This window comes from Meles meles, chromosome 15, assembly GCF_922984935.1.
Source record: "Meles meles chromosome 15, mMelMel3.1 paternal haplotype, whole genome shotgun sequence".
In the NCBI taxonomy this organism is placed as follows: domain Eukaryota; kingdom Metazoa; phylum Chordata; class Mammalia; order Carnivora; family Mustelidae; genus Meles; species Meles meles.
Window position 1 is genome coordinate 21555315 of NC_060080.1, and position 16623 is coordinate 21571937.

General features: G+C 56.9%; 1 protein-coding gene across 1 annotated transcript; it reads right to left on the reverse strand.

The window, feature by feature from the left end:
• Window positions 1-6430: 6430 nt before the first annotated feature.
• On the reverse strand, window positions 6431-14566 carry SLC30A3 (solute carrier family 30 member 3). The gene is made up of 8 exons (XM_045979441.1): window positions 14307-14566; window positions 10511-10692; window positions 9946-10092; window positions 9697-9850; window positions 8933-9131; window positions 8573-8678; window positions 8181-8315; window positions 6431-7255 (listed from the first exon to the last, which is right to left on the reverse strand). Exons 1-8 carry the CDS (start codon window positions 14399-14401, stop codon window positions 7107-7109), a joined length of 1167 nt encoding a protein of 388 aa, XP_045835397.1. The 5' UTR covers window positions 14402-14566; the 3' UTR covers window positions 6431-7106.
• Window positions 14567-16623: the final 2057 nt, after the last annotated feature.

Sequence of the window (16623 nt, forward strand, 5' to 3'; positions counted from 1 at the left end):
ACCCTCTGTAAAAAAAAAAAAAAAAAAAAAAAGAAAGAAAAAAAAAAGGTGTGACCTAATGTGTTCCCTTATTACCATTGCAAAGTCATTTTCCCCAACTCTTCGCTGTCTATGTTTGTGAAGAAGAAAATCTCAAAATAGGCATTCCCCTTGGAGCCAGGCTGCTTTCGTCCTATTTCCACCTGTTAGCAGTAATGAGCTGGCAGCTTCGGGCTTCAGTTGAAAGGGTGGAATTGGGAGTTCCCGGTGTAACACGGGTAGGTGTCTCTAACTCTGTAACGACATCCCTTAGTTGGGGGTGGTGTGGAGCAGACAACCAATGCCAGGAGAAGTGAGTGCAGGGGAAAGGGGAAGCCTAACTGCACAGCAGCATGGGGGAGAGATGGGGGATGGGAGCCATCGCACCATCAGGGAAGCCAATTAGGACGCTGCTGTACTAAATGCAGATGATGGATGAAAGAGGTCTGGACCACGAGGCAGGAAAGGGATGTTAGGAAATGGGAAAATACTAAGAATACGAAAGTCTAAAAAAAAAAAAAAAAAAAATGGCTCCATGGCATGGGACCTTGAGTTTGGGAGAAGGGGCGGATGGAGATGGGAGACTCTGTCTGGGATAGGGAAGGACGAATTGTGTTTGGGCATGATACTTTTTAGCTGCTGGGGGACATGTATGGAGATGTCATGTAGATAATGGAGCTAGGGAGTTGGGATAACGTGGGACGAGATAACTATGTGATTACATAAGGGACATTATTCACTAATACATTCCAAGCACCAAGAAAATTATCGAGCCCATAGCAGGGGCTCAGTAAACATTTGTTAACTGAATCATTAACATCAAGTAATTGAAGGGGGCGCCTGGGTGGCCCTGTTGGTTAAGTGTCTGCCTTTGGCTTGGGTCCGGAGCCCAGATCCTGCTCAACGGGGAGTCTGCTTCTCTGCCCCTCCCCCCTGCTCTTGAGCTCTCCTGAGCTCTTTCTCCCTTGCTCTCACAAATAAGAAATAAAACAATGAAAAATAAAGATAATCAAAACTCTTCAAACATGTACCTCTGTACCAGTTCACCAAGAGAATGAGAGCAATGAGAAATGAGCAGAATCTCAGAAAGGCGGGGCAGGAGAACTCAGAAAAAAGACACCTGGAGTCCCAGAGTTACAGGTGTGTGAGGTCTGGGGCAAGGTGTCAGCAGCTGAGATCCTCAGCAGGTCAAAGAGAATGAAGTCTGAGGCGGGGACTTGGTCACGGTAGTTACTCTGATGCTTTGTGGCTATAAGGTGGACACCACGTTTCATGGGCTTCATGAGGGACTAGTGGTCTAGAAGCTGAGGTCATTTGCCAAGAGGCAAGGAAAAATTTGGGTGTGGCATTAAGACCAGAGAGAGTCCTGAAAAGGCTGGGAAAGCTGTGAGGAATCCTCAGGAGAATAATAAAAGTGTCACCGAGTGGGGCTCTCTGGGGAGACAGACAACGTGATCTTGTGGTAGGGGTGGGCAAGCAATGTCCGGAGCAGGACCAGGGGATAGGCATGTCACCCATCGTGCAGGACTCTGGCAATATCGGTTACTTCCTCCTAGAGAAGCATCTGGTTAGTTACCACAAAATGCTGCTGCAGATTTGCCCTGCTGAGTCAGCTTGTGAAGCACTGGCTCCTTGGCCTACGGGCGGGAGCCTGGGGACCAAGATGGCACCTTACTCGGGTGCCTGGCTGGCTCAGTTGGTAGAGCATGCGACTCTTGATCTCGGGACTGTAAGTTCGAGCCCCACGTTGGGTGTAGAGATCACTTAAAATCGCAAAGACAAAGATGGCCTTGGGAAGCCTGGATGGCTCATTCAGTTGGGCGTCTGCCTTTAGCTCAGGTCATGATCCCAGGGTCCCGGGATCAAGTCTCGTTTCAGGCTCCTTGTTCAGTGGGGAGCCTGCTTCTCCCTCTGCCTGCTGATCCCCCTGCTTGTGCTCTCTCTCTCTCTGACAAATAAATAAATAAAATCTTTCTTAAAAATGGTACTTTATAGGCTTTGTATGACCCCACTCCCATTCTTTTACCATCTTTTCATCCATTCATTCCTTCACAAGAGTCATTACTGAGCATTACTAAGTGCCAGGCAAACATGGGGAAAGCAGTGTTTTCTTCCCTCCAGGAGCGTGTGATTTGCAGAGCAATCTCACCCCATCCCTGTGCTTCCCAGAAGTCCTGGGTGACCGAGTCCTGAACCGAACTCTCCTCCCGTGCAGCAGGTGAGCAGGGCAGAGGGGAACAGGGAGGCAATCTCTGAGCCAAGGAAAAGCAAGTTTGCTAGTGTAGGGCCTGAAACCTGCTTGTTTTGGTGGGCTCTGTCTTTTCATTCCTGGGTTTGGTTCCATTTTGTTTCTCCTTAGGTATTTGGCCCCAGTCTTAAAATTTATAGTCTGTCTTGATTAAGCCAAAGAGAACAAGAGAGTGGAATTGAATGTTCAGACTGTTCGGGTCAGAGAGAAAGTCAGGCAGTAATCCCTGGGACCAGGTGCACAGCACCAAACCAGAGAGCAAAACTCAGAAGGGGTGCCCCTGGAGGTCCCCTACACAGTGCTTTCCTGCTCTACTCTGGGAAGCTTTTGTTTCCCTTTAAGAATGAAAAGTGTCCTGTACAAGGAACCTACAGCTCCCGCTAGAAGCATAGTACAAAGCTAGGGTGGGAGATGGTGCTGATGCCTGCACTTTCCTTCTCTCCCATCCGGAGGCACCCACTTGGGAATTGACCAGAAAGTCTCCCACAGGGAGTGGAAGTTCTGGCGCAGGAGGGGAGGAGGGGAATAGCCCACGAGTGGCCCTGAGATGTGCCCTTCCTGGGGTACCACCCTGGTGGCACCACACTGGGGCCGAGTGCAGAGGGTCAGCCCTGACAAGGAGACCTGTTCTCTGAGTGAGCTCCTCCAGGCCCAGAGAGGGCTGCTTCCTGGGGCTGCAGGATGCTGTAGCCAGAGAACAGGGAGCGGGGCTAGGGCAGAGAGAAGGCAGGGAGTGGGGGGATGAAAGAGAGAGGGGCATAGGCTCTGGCCACCCTGGGCCCCCTCTTCCTGCGCCTTCTTGCTGCCCACTTTCTCTCCCTGGTCCTAGCAACAGGGCCCACTTTGTAGGACCATTTGTGAGCGCCTCAGACTCTGTCCCACTGCCCAGCACCCCTTGGAATGTGCTGGCCAGGTGGGGAATGGGATGGCCCTGGTGCTCAAAGCAGGGAGGAGAGGTCCTGGGAACGCCCAAGTTGGGGGCAAAGAGTCCTTCAGGTACAAAGGGAACTCCCTAAATACAGCTCTCCCCAGGGCTGTTGGGATTTGTCTGGAACAGATCCAGGGCTCTTCCCACCGGATGCCTCGGTCCTGAGCCATCCTCTGGAGCCTCCGGCCGCCTCTGCTGCTATCACGGCGTGGGCCTCAGGGGGGCGCTGCTCCCCCTCGGATGCGCCGGCCGGGACGGGCTCCCAGCCCACTGAAGTTCCTGAGAAGTCAGCAGGGTCACCAGAGGCAGGAGGACACCAACTTATCACGCTTCCTCCCGGCCCCAGACAGGCTGTTCCCCCAGTCCGCAGGATCTTCTAGTCTCGCGTCTGGACCCGGAGGTGCAGCCCCGCCCCGGCCGGCTGGCCCCAGGTGAGCCCCGCACCGAGGCGGGGCGGGGCCTGCCCTTCTGCCCGGATGTCCCCACGCCCCTCCGCGTAGCCGCACACCCCGCTCCTGGCTTTTCCGTCTGCTCCCCGTCTCACGTCTCCCTTGAACACTCCGACAACTGCCCTCTCCGCGTGACCGGCCTGTCTGTCCCCTCCTCCCCCCTGAACACCCCATCTTTCTCTGGTCCCCGTCTGCCTCACAAGCGGCCCTCTCCCCTGCCATCCCCTGGTTAACCAGCTGTGAAAAGAGCTGCCAGGACTGGGCTGATGGATGGGCCCGTCCCCTGCTTCGCTCTCAGCTCTGGCCTTCCCTTCCGTCCCCTCCCCGCCAGCCCTTTTCCCTCATCTCACCCTCCACCACATATTTTATCATCAGGGAAGGGCAGCGAGAGGAAAGGGCCTTCTGGATAAGCAAGTGGTGGTGGGTTGGGGAGATAATGGGGGGGGGGGGAAGCGGCCGCTCCAGCAGATAAGGATTTCCTGAACTCCCCCGAGAGCGAGAGCGCTCTGTGAATGAGGGAGAATGCTCCTGATCCTGCGGTCCTTCCCAGTCCCTGACTGAGCAAAGCCTGAAGGCGCCAGATGAGTGGAAAGAGGGTGGTGTGTACACAGGCTGGGGGTTTTGAGCAGCCAGAATGGAGTCTGCATCTCAACCCTGACGGTTATTATCTGCATGACCTTGGGCATGCCTCAGTTTCTCCATCTGTAAAGTACAGGTAAAACCGTCTAGGGTGCCTTGCACCAATGTAAGCTCAGTAAATGTGGACCCCTGTCCCTACTGGATGCTGGGTCACCCTGTTCCCCCTGAAAGCTCTCCCCTGTGTCCTGGATTCTGCCCAAGAGAACTTATTCCCGAGTGCCCTCTATGTTCCAGGCACATTCACGCCCACGGTGCCATGTAATCCTTCTTTTTATAATTAAGAAAACAGGAAGGCAGAAAGGTTAAAGTGACCAGTGTATTAATAGAAGGCTACGGCAAAACCAAGAAGCCTGAGTCCAGAGCCCCACGTCCTGCCATGCCAGTGACGATGTTGCTGAAAAAGCTGAGCAAAGGTTTACTGAGAAATTCAACTGGTCAGGAGCTTCCAAGAGGCCTGAGTGGGAGTAAGAACCCTGGCTCTGCTCCTGCCCCTGTCCCTTGCTGGGTGACATTGGGGATGTCCTTTTCCTTCTCTGAACTTTAGCTTCCACATCCTCATCTTGCCAGGCTGTGGGGCAGAGATGGATGGCATCCTTTGTGAAGTCTCATTCCACCCTGAACCCCGTTTTCCCCTCCCCTGCAAAGGGACCCAGAACTGCCATAAAGAGCGGGGGCTGCAAAAAAAAAAAAAAAAAAAAAGAGCGGTGGCTGCAGCTTCAGGCTGGTCATAGGGTGAGAAATCCTCATTTTCCCCACCCTCCACTTCTTCCCTCTTCCCAACCCCCAACTGGTCGTAGCTTGGGGCCGATAATCAATGAGTCGTAAAATGAGAAAGTATCAGGAACTAGCAAAGCATGGAGAGCAGCTGGGGCAGCCTCAGCAGCACCCACACCGACTGTGATGGACTGCCAGCCCTTCACCTCAGCCCAGCCTCCCACGCCTGACTCAGGCCGGGCCAGCCAGCCCGCCAGCCAGCCCAGACTCACCCAGCCTTGGGGGGGAGGGGGTCGCAGCTGGAGACCAGAGTAGGGAGGCCTATTTTCAGCTTCACCTTACACAAAGCCATGAAATCTATGTGTAATTGACATGGGAAGCTGCATCCAGGATGCATGCTTGAATCCTCAAAGCAGGTTATATGATCTCAACCTATAAAGTGATCCCATTTATGTTATACAGAACTGTTGGTACATACATAAAAATATGGACAGAGAGACTCCGAACTGTGAAGAGCAGTTACCTCCGGGAGCAGTAGAATAGGGAAACACTCACTTTCTACTTTATATACTTTTCCTTTGTTGGACTCTTAAAGCAAGCATATATTGCTTTTACAATAATTTTTATTTCTATTTTTTTTAAGATTTTATTTATTTTTAAAAGATCATCTTATGATAAAGATTCTTCCGTCATGCAAAGGAAAGCTTTGCAGTAGTATGCACAAGCTAGTGAAAACACTCAGTGTCTTTGCTTTGGGCTGGAATTATATCTGTCTAGGATGGTAAGGCCCGTGAACTCGGCTGATCCAAAGCACTAGCTCTAAAATCAAAGAGTCTGATTTCTTGAAAGAGAAAATCTACAATTCCTTAAGTTTAAGGGATTCCTGAATAATAACAATAATCCCTTAAGTCTGGCTTATAAAGACTAAATCTGTCAAAATATGTGATTCTTAAAGGCAAAGGGGGAATAATGTGGCAAAAGAGGTCCTTGGTGTCCACAGCCCAAAACTGGCCTCGGGGTTGCAGCTGTCAGCCAGGGTGGGGGGGCCTCCCCCTGGCACCTGACACAACTTGGGAACCAGGCCCACATCAGCATGTGCTACAAGTACTCTCCCCCAGCGGGACTAAGCCCGAGGCCACGACGGCCTGCAGGAGTCTTTGGGAATGACTCTCCAGGATCCCTTGGCTCCTTGCCTTCCAACTTTCTCCTGCAACCAAGCCTAGAGCACGTGGGGGCTCTCCCTGAGCCAGAGACCCAGACTGTGGAGTAGGGGGAGTAATAAAGGGACTGGTGGGGTTTGGCCCACATGGGCATGGATATTTGAGGGTAGAGAGGGTGGAGGGGCTGGGTAGGAGGTAGGAGGGCTGTGGAAGGTCACTCTGGCTGCATGACCCTCCTTACCCCTCCTGACGAGTCAGTACAGGGACTGAAAGCTGCCGTGAACACAAGTTTATTGGTGGAGCTGCGGCGGAGTCCTCCCTCTCTAGCCGAGGGCACAGCACCAACAGAGGGATGGACAGACAGACCCCCCCAAAAGGACACATGGATAGTGCAGACTCAGAGAGACCATAGCACAGCCACATAGGCACAGAGACACACAGGCCACAGCACCAAGAAACACACACACATACACACACATACTGAGACAAAACCACAGGGCTAGAACACACAGACAAAGTGCGGGCTTTGGGGCTCCTGCATAGACAGAGCGAGGGCCACGTGGGGAGGGGGCCCCTGCTGACCTCCCCCAGGCATAGGCACACCAACAGCACACAGACAGGCAGACGCCCCCAGCCAGACAGCCAGCCTGCCACACGGACAAATGAACTGCATGGAAAGGACGCTTGTGCTCCCCAAACCATAGGGAGGGGGGACCAAGGGAATTCTACAAACTCCCATAGATTGATTCCCGTTCAGCCCACCCCCTGCCCGCCCCCCACACACTTTGGTCTTGCCCACCGGGGCTGGGGGCTAGGGAGTGGGCAGGTGGAATGAGGAAGAGAGGAAGGGGTAGGGCCGGCTCTGTCCCTTCTGCGAGAGCAGGGAAGCAGGTACTCAGAGTCCGGGCCTGAGCCACGGCCTGGCAGTGGGGTGAGGGCGGGGCCTCGGCTCAGGCTTGGGGGGGCTCCCGGCAGCGCAGGCACTGGGCCATCTCGGGCTGGTACCGCTCAACCTGCAGGGTACAGCTGGAGAACCCGAACCGGGAGTGGAGCTGCGACGCGGCTTCAGCCAGGACAGCTTCAGGGTCGGCAGTGGAGTCTGTGGGAGAGTGATAAGAGGCAGCAAGTTCCCAGGGGAGTCGGGAGCTGGGCAGGGGCCAAGATAAGGATGGGCGCAGGGGGACCCCAGGGCTTGCACACCATTAAAGCCAGGCTTGCGCAAGGAGCTTTCTTTTCTTTCTGTATTGTATGAACAGCATAAAAATGCCAAAGAAAGGGCTGGAGAGACTCACTCAACCAGGCCACCCCGCTAACACACCAGACTATTCTTATTTTTCTATTCTTTTCTGCTCTTTGACTGTCCATAGACAACTGTACGTGTCAGCAGCCACAGCACCCAAGTCTCCAAGACAATCCAGATGTTAACTATTTTCTCCCATTGTCCCTCTAGAGTTACCAACCACTATCCCACAAAGTGTAATATTTTTGGCATCCAAATTGCATGTCTCTGATTGCTTCTTGCATCTGGAAGAAACTCAAAAATCCTTTGTCAGCTTGTGAGTCACCATATATATTTTTAATAGTTGAATCATAATGTAGATATAATTTTACATTCAGCTTTTTTCTCTTAGCATTATACCATCAACATTTTCCCTGGTTGCCCCACAGTGCTCATCATCATCAGTCTGAACAGTTCCGTGATACCCCGCCGTCACCCCTTACCTAACTGTGCCCCGTGGTTAGACCACCTGGTACTAGTGATTTAAAGGGTTGTTGGTTCTCTGCACTACTTCAGAGAGGGGGAACCCCCACCCCAACCCCCTGTCCAGGGTGCTTTGTCTCCAGCATGCACATGTGTGTGAGGGAGAGATCAAGAAAGAGAGCTGGCAATGGCCTGGCAACGGCACTCCCAGCAGTTCAGACTCTTCCTAGGTTTGGAAGGGGAGCCGGGCCGGGGCAGTTGGGGGGGACGAGGAGGGGGTATATTTCTAGGAGGGAACTGGCTAGGGCCAGTGTGGACTCACCAATGGCCAGGTGTGCGGAGGCAACGTGGTAAGTAAGCGTAAGGGACCACAGGTGCAGCTCATGAGTTGCCCGGACTCCCGGCACCGACAACAGCGTGTCCCGCACCGGCTCAAACCCCACACTTCGGGGGGAACCTGCAAGCAGCGCCGGCCACGCCTGACTGTCAAGGCCACTCCAGCCCGGGGGCGGCCCCTCACCAGACTCTACCTCCCCCACCCTGTATCCACTCAGCATCAACTCCCACAATTCACCCTGGGCCTGAATCCTCCTCCCAGCTATAGACCCAGGACCCAGGCCTGCTCCCGACACTCTCTTGAGAGAAGAGAGGAGGCCCAGAGCTGGAGTGAGGTCAGAGAGGGCCCCAGGTGGGGAGCAGTGGCATCTGATTTACCTTCCATGAGGACACGGAGGACATCTCGGAGGGTGGGAGCCGTGGATCCAAGGGCACAGATGGAGAAGAGGAAGGTGCTGATGGGGTCAGCTGCCTTGTACTGAGGCTAGAGAGAGAAAGACTTCCAAGCCCAGGAAACGGGAACCCTCCAGGGGAAGACCTCGGGGTGTCTCGGACAAACAGGACCTGAGAGGCCCCCGAGAGCCCTGCTGAGGGGAAGGGGACCATGCCCCGAGAGCCGGGAGTTCTGGAGAGCTGGGAGCTGGAGCGGTGGGGGGGGGGGGAGACCAAGGGGGCAAGGAAGGGGGCAGGGTGCGGAGCTGGGGGATGAAGGCTGGGGCAGGCCTGCACGCACAGTACCTTGAAGTAGATGAGGACAGAGGCGGCCAGGACCCCAAGGCTCTGCAGGAGGTCCCCCAGCACATGCACAAAGGCTGCCCGGACGCTCGTGTTCCCCAGGGGCAGGGGCTCCCCCGGCCCTTCCTCCAGCGGTGCATACTCTGCCCCCCTAGACCCGTGGCTGTGGGGGGGCCCGGCCTGGTGCAGCACAAAGGCCATTCTGAGGGGGAAGCAGAGCAGCTCAGCCCAACTGGCCTGTTCCCGGCCTCTCTGCCCTCTTGCCGCGTCTCTCCGCCTCACCTCCCTGGGAGCCCTTTCTCCACCTGTCCCCCCCCCCTACTTTCCCAGCCCCGGGAGGAAGACAGCATTGGCCCAGGGACACAGATCGTGCAGGTTGGGGGGAAAAACACCATACTTGGTGCTGGAGACATGCCTTCAGATCCTGCCCCAGCGACTTACACCCGAGCAAGTCCCCTGGCCACCTCCTGGGTCCTGTGTCCTTAACTGTACACTAGGGCCGATACTGTCTACCTCGGGAGGGGGGCTCAAATGAGACATGGCTGATGACAGCCTGCAGCAGAGTGGCCCCAGGAAATGTCTCTAGCTCTGGATTCCAGGTCTCTCTCCTGTCTGTCCTCAGGCAGCTCTAGGGTAGCTGACAAGGGAGAACTGTGTGTGCCTGTTGCGTGCCTTTCGGGGCGCGGAGAGAGCCAGCTCCCCCCCATCCCTGGAGGAGCAGCCCTCGCCTTGAGGCACCCAGGGTGCCGCTCCCTACGGGGACGTACAGCAGGTTGGCGCAGACGGCGATGCTGGCGGTCAGCAGCATGGCGCCCCCCTCGATGTGGTAGTCGCTGTGCAGCAGACGGATGAAGGCCAGGTACAGGAGGATGCCGGTGACCATCCAGAGGGAGACCACAGAGGCCAAGGCCCCCAGAGTCTCTGCAGGGGGAGATGAGCTATCAGAGACCTGCCCGGGACCCTGGGAGGTACCTTCTGGTGAGACGAGAAGCTCACGGGGCCATGTGGGGCCTTACCTGAGCGGTGCCAGCCGAAGGTCATGGTGCGGGTGGCTGGACGGGTAGAGAGCCAGAGGGAGAAGAGGCTGCCTATCATGCTGCCCACGTCGGCCAGCAGGTGGGCTGCGTCGGTCATAATGGCCAGGCTGTGGGCCAGATACCCCCCTGCAAGGGTCAAGCAGGGCACGGTCTGGGTCTGGTTAGGAAGTAGCGGTCACTGTGGCAGCGTGTGGAGAAGCAGGGAAGGAGACCGGGGGGACCCGTGCCCCAAAGTGAGTGTGGTTTTCTCTGGTGATGGGATTACAGGAGGGGCGATTATCCGCTTCTTTTCACTCATTCACATTTTCTAGATTTTCTAGAAAATCTGGCCCTCGGCCCCAGCCCTGGGCTTGAAGGTGCCGTGCTCCACCCTCTCCCACTTCCTGAGTGTTGGGCACCCACGTGCCCACTGCCACCACCCCACTCTCCTCATCTCCCCCTGCCCCACCCCTCCAGGAACCTTGCTGGGGCTCTGGGTGGAGAGTGGCTTGGGCAGGGGTTGGGCGGGGGGGGGGGGGGTTGGCAGAGCCGCTCTCTGACTTACCGACCACCTCCCCAGCCATGAAGACGCAGCACACGGCGCAGGCGGCGCCCAGCTGCTTCTGCGCCTGCAGCCTCTCAGGGGTGAGCCCGGGCTGCGGCAGGGGGTCCCGGTGGCAGTGGTGGAAGGGCATCTCCACAGGTTTGGGTTCCTCGGGGAGGGGCTCTGAGGTCTCTGTGAAGAGACTGAAGCGGGCAGCACCATTCAGCCGTGGGCTCACCTGTTCCTCACTCCCACATCCGTAGTCCCGCTAGATGGGTTTCATCAGCTGTGGCCTGACACTCACTCTGTCCATCCCAAGGCCTGGCCAAACCTGGGAGCCTCGGGGACAGAGGGCCACGTGAGAGATGGGGCTAAACAGCTCAGATTCCAGCCTCCCTCTTCTTTCATACACAGAGCCATGGAACTCCACAGCTCAGAAGCACCGTAGAGATGGTCTAGTCTGATGCTTTTTACAGAAATTACAAGTACGAGGCTCAGAGAGGGAGAGGACATATGGAGGCCACACAGTTAGTTCATGGTAGAGAGTAGACACCACCATAATGTGTGGATAGGCACCAGAAGGGACACAAAATGAGCAGGATCGTGCTGACCTCTGGGAGCTTTTGGTGAGCAAGACAAAAGTGTACCTAGGTGCTGTGATATGTAGCAGGAGAGTAGCTATTGCATAAATAAACAAAATAAACAAAACGCTCTCAGGGCTCGGAGGATATAGATGAATTGCAGTGAAATCAGGGAAACTGGAGGGGGCACCATGAGAAGGGCCTGGAAGGAAACGGAGGGTTCTGGTAAAGACGGGGTAAACATGCTAGGCAGAGGGTGAAGGGACGGTGGTGTCAAAGGGTGAGCACAGGATCCTGACCTTAGTGTCTCCCTCCCAGATCCATCTCCCTGTGCCTCCATTCCAGATCCTTCCCATTCCCTATCTAGACATGCTGCTGAAACCTGGCCATTTAAGAGAGGAGTGGAATGTTGGGACCCAAAAAGTCAGGGGTCCCAGATCCCAGAGCTGGGGTTGTCACCGGGAGGACGAAGCACCGACTGCATGGCTGGGGACGTGGTGGTAGGAACAGTGGATTTGGAGGCTGCCTCATGTTCGCTGGACCCTGGGCCGATCGTAAGCACCCAGCGGAGGCCACCTTAACTGTGTGGTACCGTAAACCTCGTAAACCTCCTTCAATACATGAGTGGGGCTGGCGCCTCACCTGGGATGCCGGAGACTGAGCTCAGGCTGAGTTTTAGGTTCATGCTGGCCCCACTCCCACCCCCACGACTACCAACCCGAACCCCGGCAAAGCCGGAACCTCCCATAGAACAAAGAAAGGACCTAAATAGAAAATACAGTCTTAGAAATACTCATGGAAGTGTGACAAGAATATCCATGAGTGCAAATCGAAGGCTCCAGATAGAAACGTGGTCACAGCAGTACATTGAGGAGGGAGGCCTGGAGCCTTCTGGCTGAGAAAAGCTCTGCCAAGTGGGTGAATTGAGGTGTGAGGGAGGTGGGAGCACATTTGCTGCCTGCAGGGAAGATTCGAGTGCTGGCAGGTAGATTTCATTCTTGGAATGTCCTTCCAAGACTTAGAATCTCAATGTGTATGATGATGAGATGCTGGGTGTGTTTGCCGAGGAGACAGGGAGACGAGGGTGGCTTTGAAACCCATCCTCATTCTTCAATGAGGTATACACATAGCTGGGTGCCTGGGACGCAGGTGGCAGGCAGGGTGCACATAGTGAAACCCGGACAGATGTGTCACAAATGACTTACTAGGCAAGGAGAGGCTGGGGCCGGGAGGATTATGAATGAGGGACTTTGGAGCACGGGGGAGGGAGTGACCACCTGGGATGGGGGTGAGAACAACTTCACAGAGGAAGAGATGTTTAACATGAGACCTAGGTGAAGAAGGGGGCTCTAGACACATGAGATGTCAATGACAAAATAAGTGACTAGGAATTTTAAGTGTCAGGAGCCAGGGCAAGGGCTGAGGAGGAAAGTGAGGACTCAAAGACACCAAGGGAGATACACTGATTGATTGCGCATATCTTTTCCAAGCCCTGAGATGACCTTGCTGATGTATAGTAGTCTGGAGAGGGAGAGGAGAGGAAATGGAAGGGTCCAGAATAGACCAGGCCACAGATTCCATGCACCAAATTTCAAAGGAGGGGCAGGTAGGTTAGGGAAGAGCCTCTTTCAGAAAATACTGCAGGATTTGGTGACTAATGGTCATATGAGACTGAAAATGAGCCGGGAGTCAGAGATGTGGGTCTGGATAGCAAGCACAGGCTGCGTGGCTTTGGGGCAATGGGCAAGATGCCTTTTTTTTTTGCAAGGAACAGAGTAGCCAGTCATCAAGGTAGCCAGCCATCAACAGGCTGCTCCCTTTTGTTCTGCATGAATTGGGCACTAAAGAAGCCTCATTGTTGGGGTGCCTGACTGGCTCAGTTGGTGGAGCATGGGACTCAATCTTAGGGTCATGAGTTCAAGCTCCACATTGGGCTTGGAGTCTACTTTAAAAAAACAAAAAACAAAACAAACATTTTTTAAAAAGCCTCATTGTTGGTGCGGGTGGGTGTTTATGTGGGTGGGGGGCTACATGCTGTTTAGAGAGAAGGAAAGGCAGTTTTCTCTCCCCGGCCTCTGAAACCCCAACAAACAAGTAATATTGAGCGGTTAGAGGTGACCTGTGGGGAGGAGACCAGGGCCTGAAGCTGAGTCAAAAGGATATGTGAAGAGAGCCAGTGCCTGGGCTGGAGCCTCCACAGCAGCCCACGTCTGCAGTCCCCGGCAGGAAGGAGTCAGACGGGAAGTCTGTCCTCCCTTCTGTTCATCCATTCCCCCACCCACCCAGGTTTACGGGCCCCATCCAGGGAAAGAGCGACAGAGGCACCACATCAGAGACAAAGGGAAAGGTGCTCGGAGGGAAACAAAACGATTGGGAGAAATGAAGAAAGAGAAAAGGCCAGGGAGCCTGTCAAATTTCCGAGACAAACGGACGGTCAGCCAACAGACAAAATGGCCAGCGGAGGTGGCCAGGATGGGCCTGGCGCGGCCGCTCCGAGGGACCCGGCAGGCGCCGGGCGCGGGAGGCCGGCGGGACGCGGAGGAGGTTCTCCCGCCGCCCCCGGCCCGCTGTCCCGGCCGCTCCGCGCGCCTCATTTCACACCTCGCCGCCCCCGGCCCCGTCTGTGCGGAGCCGGGAATACCCCCTGCCGCCCAGACCGCACCTGCTCCTTCCCTGCCACCCCCTCGCTTCCCAGCGGCCGCCGCCCCCCAGGGGCCCGGAAGAACCGCCGTGGAGCCGGGGCCCATCTTCGGCCCGGGTGCGCACAGCTGGCGGTGGCTGGAGGGGGCGCCCCGAGCCCGCGCACACAGAGGGAAGGGCGAGGGGCCTGCAGCCGGGGCTCCGAAGCCTGGGCGGCGAGACGCTCCCCCGCCAGGGCGCTGGAGCAATGCGGACTTCGGGGCACCTGGCATGGATTCCGGCCCGACGGAGGGGCAGTTGCTCGCGGGTGCGGCGAGGGCGGCAGAGGGGTCCGGAGGCTTGGGGGACGGGCCGGAGAGCCGTGTTGTGGGACCGAGAAAAAGAGCGTGGCCGGGAGGAGGCATAGCGGACTGCGGGGAGGGTCGGGGTCGGTTCTGGCGGTGTGGCCGGAGAGGACAGAACAGGACGCCGCGAAGCCGCCGGACTTGCGGGGCGTTGGGGCGGCCAGCCGGGGCCACGCCGAGGGAGACAACGAAATGGACGGATGGCATGAGGGTGGCGCCCCCCGGCTGAGGACCGGCGCAGGTCTGTCCTACCTCTTCAAGCGCAGGCCGCCACCGGCGCTGCCGCGGTCCCGGGGGCTCACCAGGCGAGTGGTCTCCGATCCCCTCGTGGCAGGAGAGGGCTCCATGTCACCGCGGCCCCAACCGTCCAGGCCCCACCGTGGAAGGGAGAGGCGGGGCCGGCCCTGCACCAAGTCCGAGCGGCCAGCCGACCCCCGGACTCCCCGCAGGGCCGCGGGGCCACCAGAGTAGAGGGAACTGCAGCGACTGTGTCGTGGGGAGTCCGAACTGCAGATCCCGCGGCCTTTGGAGCCCCGCCCCGCGTGGGGCGAGCTCCCCAAGCCCCGCCTCCAGGCTCTCGGGTCTCTCCCCCACGCCTAAGCCCCGCCCCTAGAGCCCTGCCCCCGTAGCCAAAGCCCCATTTCCCAGTGCCAGAGCCAGGTGGGGGCGACCGGAGCCCTCTGCGCCCCCGCAGGGTTCTAGAGAATGCCAAATTTCCACAGCCCCGCCCCCACCCAAGTCCCGCCCGCAGGTTCCAAGCCAAGCTCCTCAAGGCTTGGCACCCCCTACAACCTTCCCCCAGGGAACACCTCCCCTTGCAAGCCCGCAGGGCGGGGGGTGGGGGGGAAGGGGTGTCGTCCAGTCCCCACAAGGAGGCAGAAACAAGTGTGGGTCCACTACCTAGCTCGAGAGAGCCAGAAAGAGTGTGGGGTGAGCAGTGACACATCCGGGAGAACTCCAGGGACTCCGGCCAGAAACCCCTCTGTGGAGGATGTGGGGTCTGAATTTGCATGCAGAATCTGCTGCCAAGCACTGTACCGCTCATTATCATTTATTTTTATAGAGACTTTGGGTGACAAAAGCTTCCTGTTCTCCTCCAATTCATTACTATCCCTATTTTTCGGATGAGTAAACTGAGTTCCAGAGAAAGAAGCGTCTAGGGTCATGTAGCCGGTGAATAAAATGCTGGGACTGGAACCCCATCCCCTTCCCCTCTCCAGTTCAGGGCACCACACTGGCGACTGAAGAGAGCGCGCGCCGCTGTCTTGCCACTCACAGGCTGGGGCAATGGGAGGAGGAAGGAGCGATGCCACATGTCTGGTCACAAGCCCACTGTTCTTGGAGGGAGGCTGCCGCTTGCCAGCAGGTGGTTCTTTACCTCCGAACCTCTAGCACCTGGCTGGGCATTTACCTCATTTTGCCTCATTTTAACTAAAGCCCAGGGGAAGGAGTGACTTAGAGCAAAGTGGGTGGCCTGAGCCCCGGGTCAAACCTTCAAATGCCCAATGCTCTCTGGCCCTCACACCTGCCGCCACTGTAGAATGAAATGGGGGTGGGGATTGCACTGTGCCCTCCGAGTTGTGACACTCTGAAGAGAAGGGTCTGGAAGAGGAGGGAGAGAAGTGAGTTTGGATAGGGAATCGTGGAGGGTGGGAGCGGTTGGTGAGTCCAGCAGAGAAACCCATCCACGGGCACCCTTCCTGAAGAACACACTGGGCATCCTTCATTTGGGGTTCTGGGGATAGACACCTCTCCCCAACGTTATTATTCCCAAACATTGCAACTGCGTGTACACCCCCCCCCCCCCCCCCGCCATCCGCGAAAAAACCCTAGGAACACGTGCCAGATAGAGTGGTTGGAAGAGATGGGGTTAACCCGGGAGAGCTTCGCGGAGGAGGTGAGGCTTGAACGGATTAGGCAAGCTGGGCGGCGGGCTGGCTGCTCAGGCGGGGGAGAGTGAGGCCCTTGCCAAGGTTTGCGGGTGGCGTGCACGAAGGGAGCGTACTGCGCTGGGAACGGTGCGGATCGGAAGAACCAAAGGGTCTGCGCGAGCCCCCGGCGCCGCGTCTCCACCCACGCGGCTCCCGGGGCCAGCGCCAGCCTTTATTCGGCACCCTCCCCCTACTCCCGGCAGAAGGCTCAGCCCAAAGCCCATGCGAGGCGAGGGGCGACGGAGTGAGGGTGGGGGTTCTTTCTTCCTCCAATCTCCCCTAGAGGAGTGGAACCTCAGCTCCTTCCTCGGCTCGCGGGGATGCAGACTGAGGTAGCAAGAGGGGAAGCCACGGGCCAAGGTCACCTTGTAGGTCCTTGTTAGAGCCGGGTGGAACTCATGCCCGGTCCGCCTAGGTCAGAGCCCAGCAAGTCCCGCTAGGCGCCGTCGGTTTTCGAAGCTTGGCACTGGGCCTGGGGCTTCCCCAATTCTGAGAGCCCTGGAGCTGGGGTGCGGAGGGGCCACCGCGCCCTCCAGGGCTGGGATGTTGTAGCCTCGCCCGAAGCGGCCGGGGCAGGCAAGCTCGAGGATGGGGAGAAACCGCGGAGCCCTGTGCGGGGAAGGGGTTTCTAGGCACGC

Bases quoted from the DNA above. Each gene is read 5' to 3' on its own strand.
- SLC30A3 (XM_045979441.1), bottom strand. From the start codon at position 14,401: ATGGAGCCCTCTCCTGCCACGAGGGGATCGGAGACCACTCGCCTGGTG. The intron at 9,851-9,945 runs GTAAGGCCCCAC...CTCCCCCTGCAG, and splicing joins CTTCGGCTGGCACCGCTCAG to AGACTCTGGGGGCCTTGGCC. The intron at 7,256-8,180 runs GTGAGTCCACAC...ACTCTCCCACAG, and splicing joins CTCCGCACACCTGGCCATTG to ACTCCACTGCCGACCCTGAA.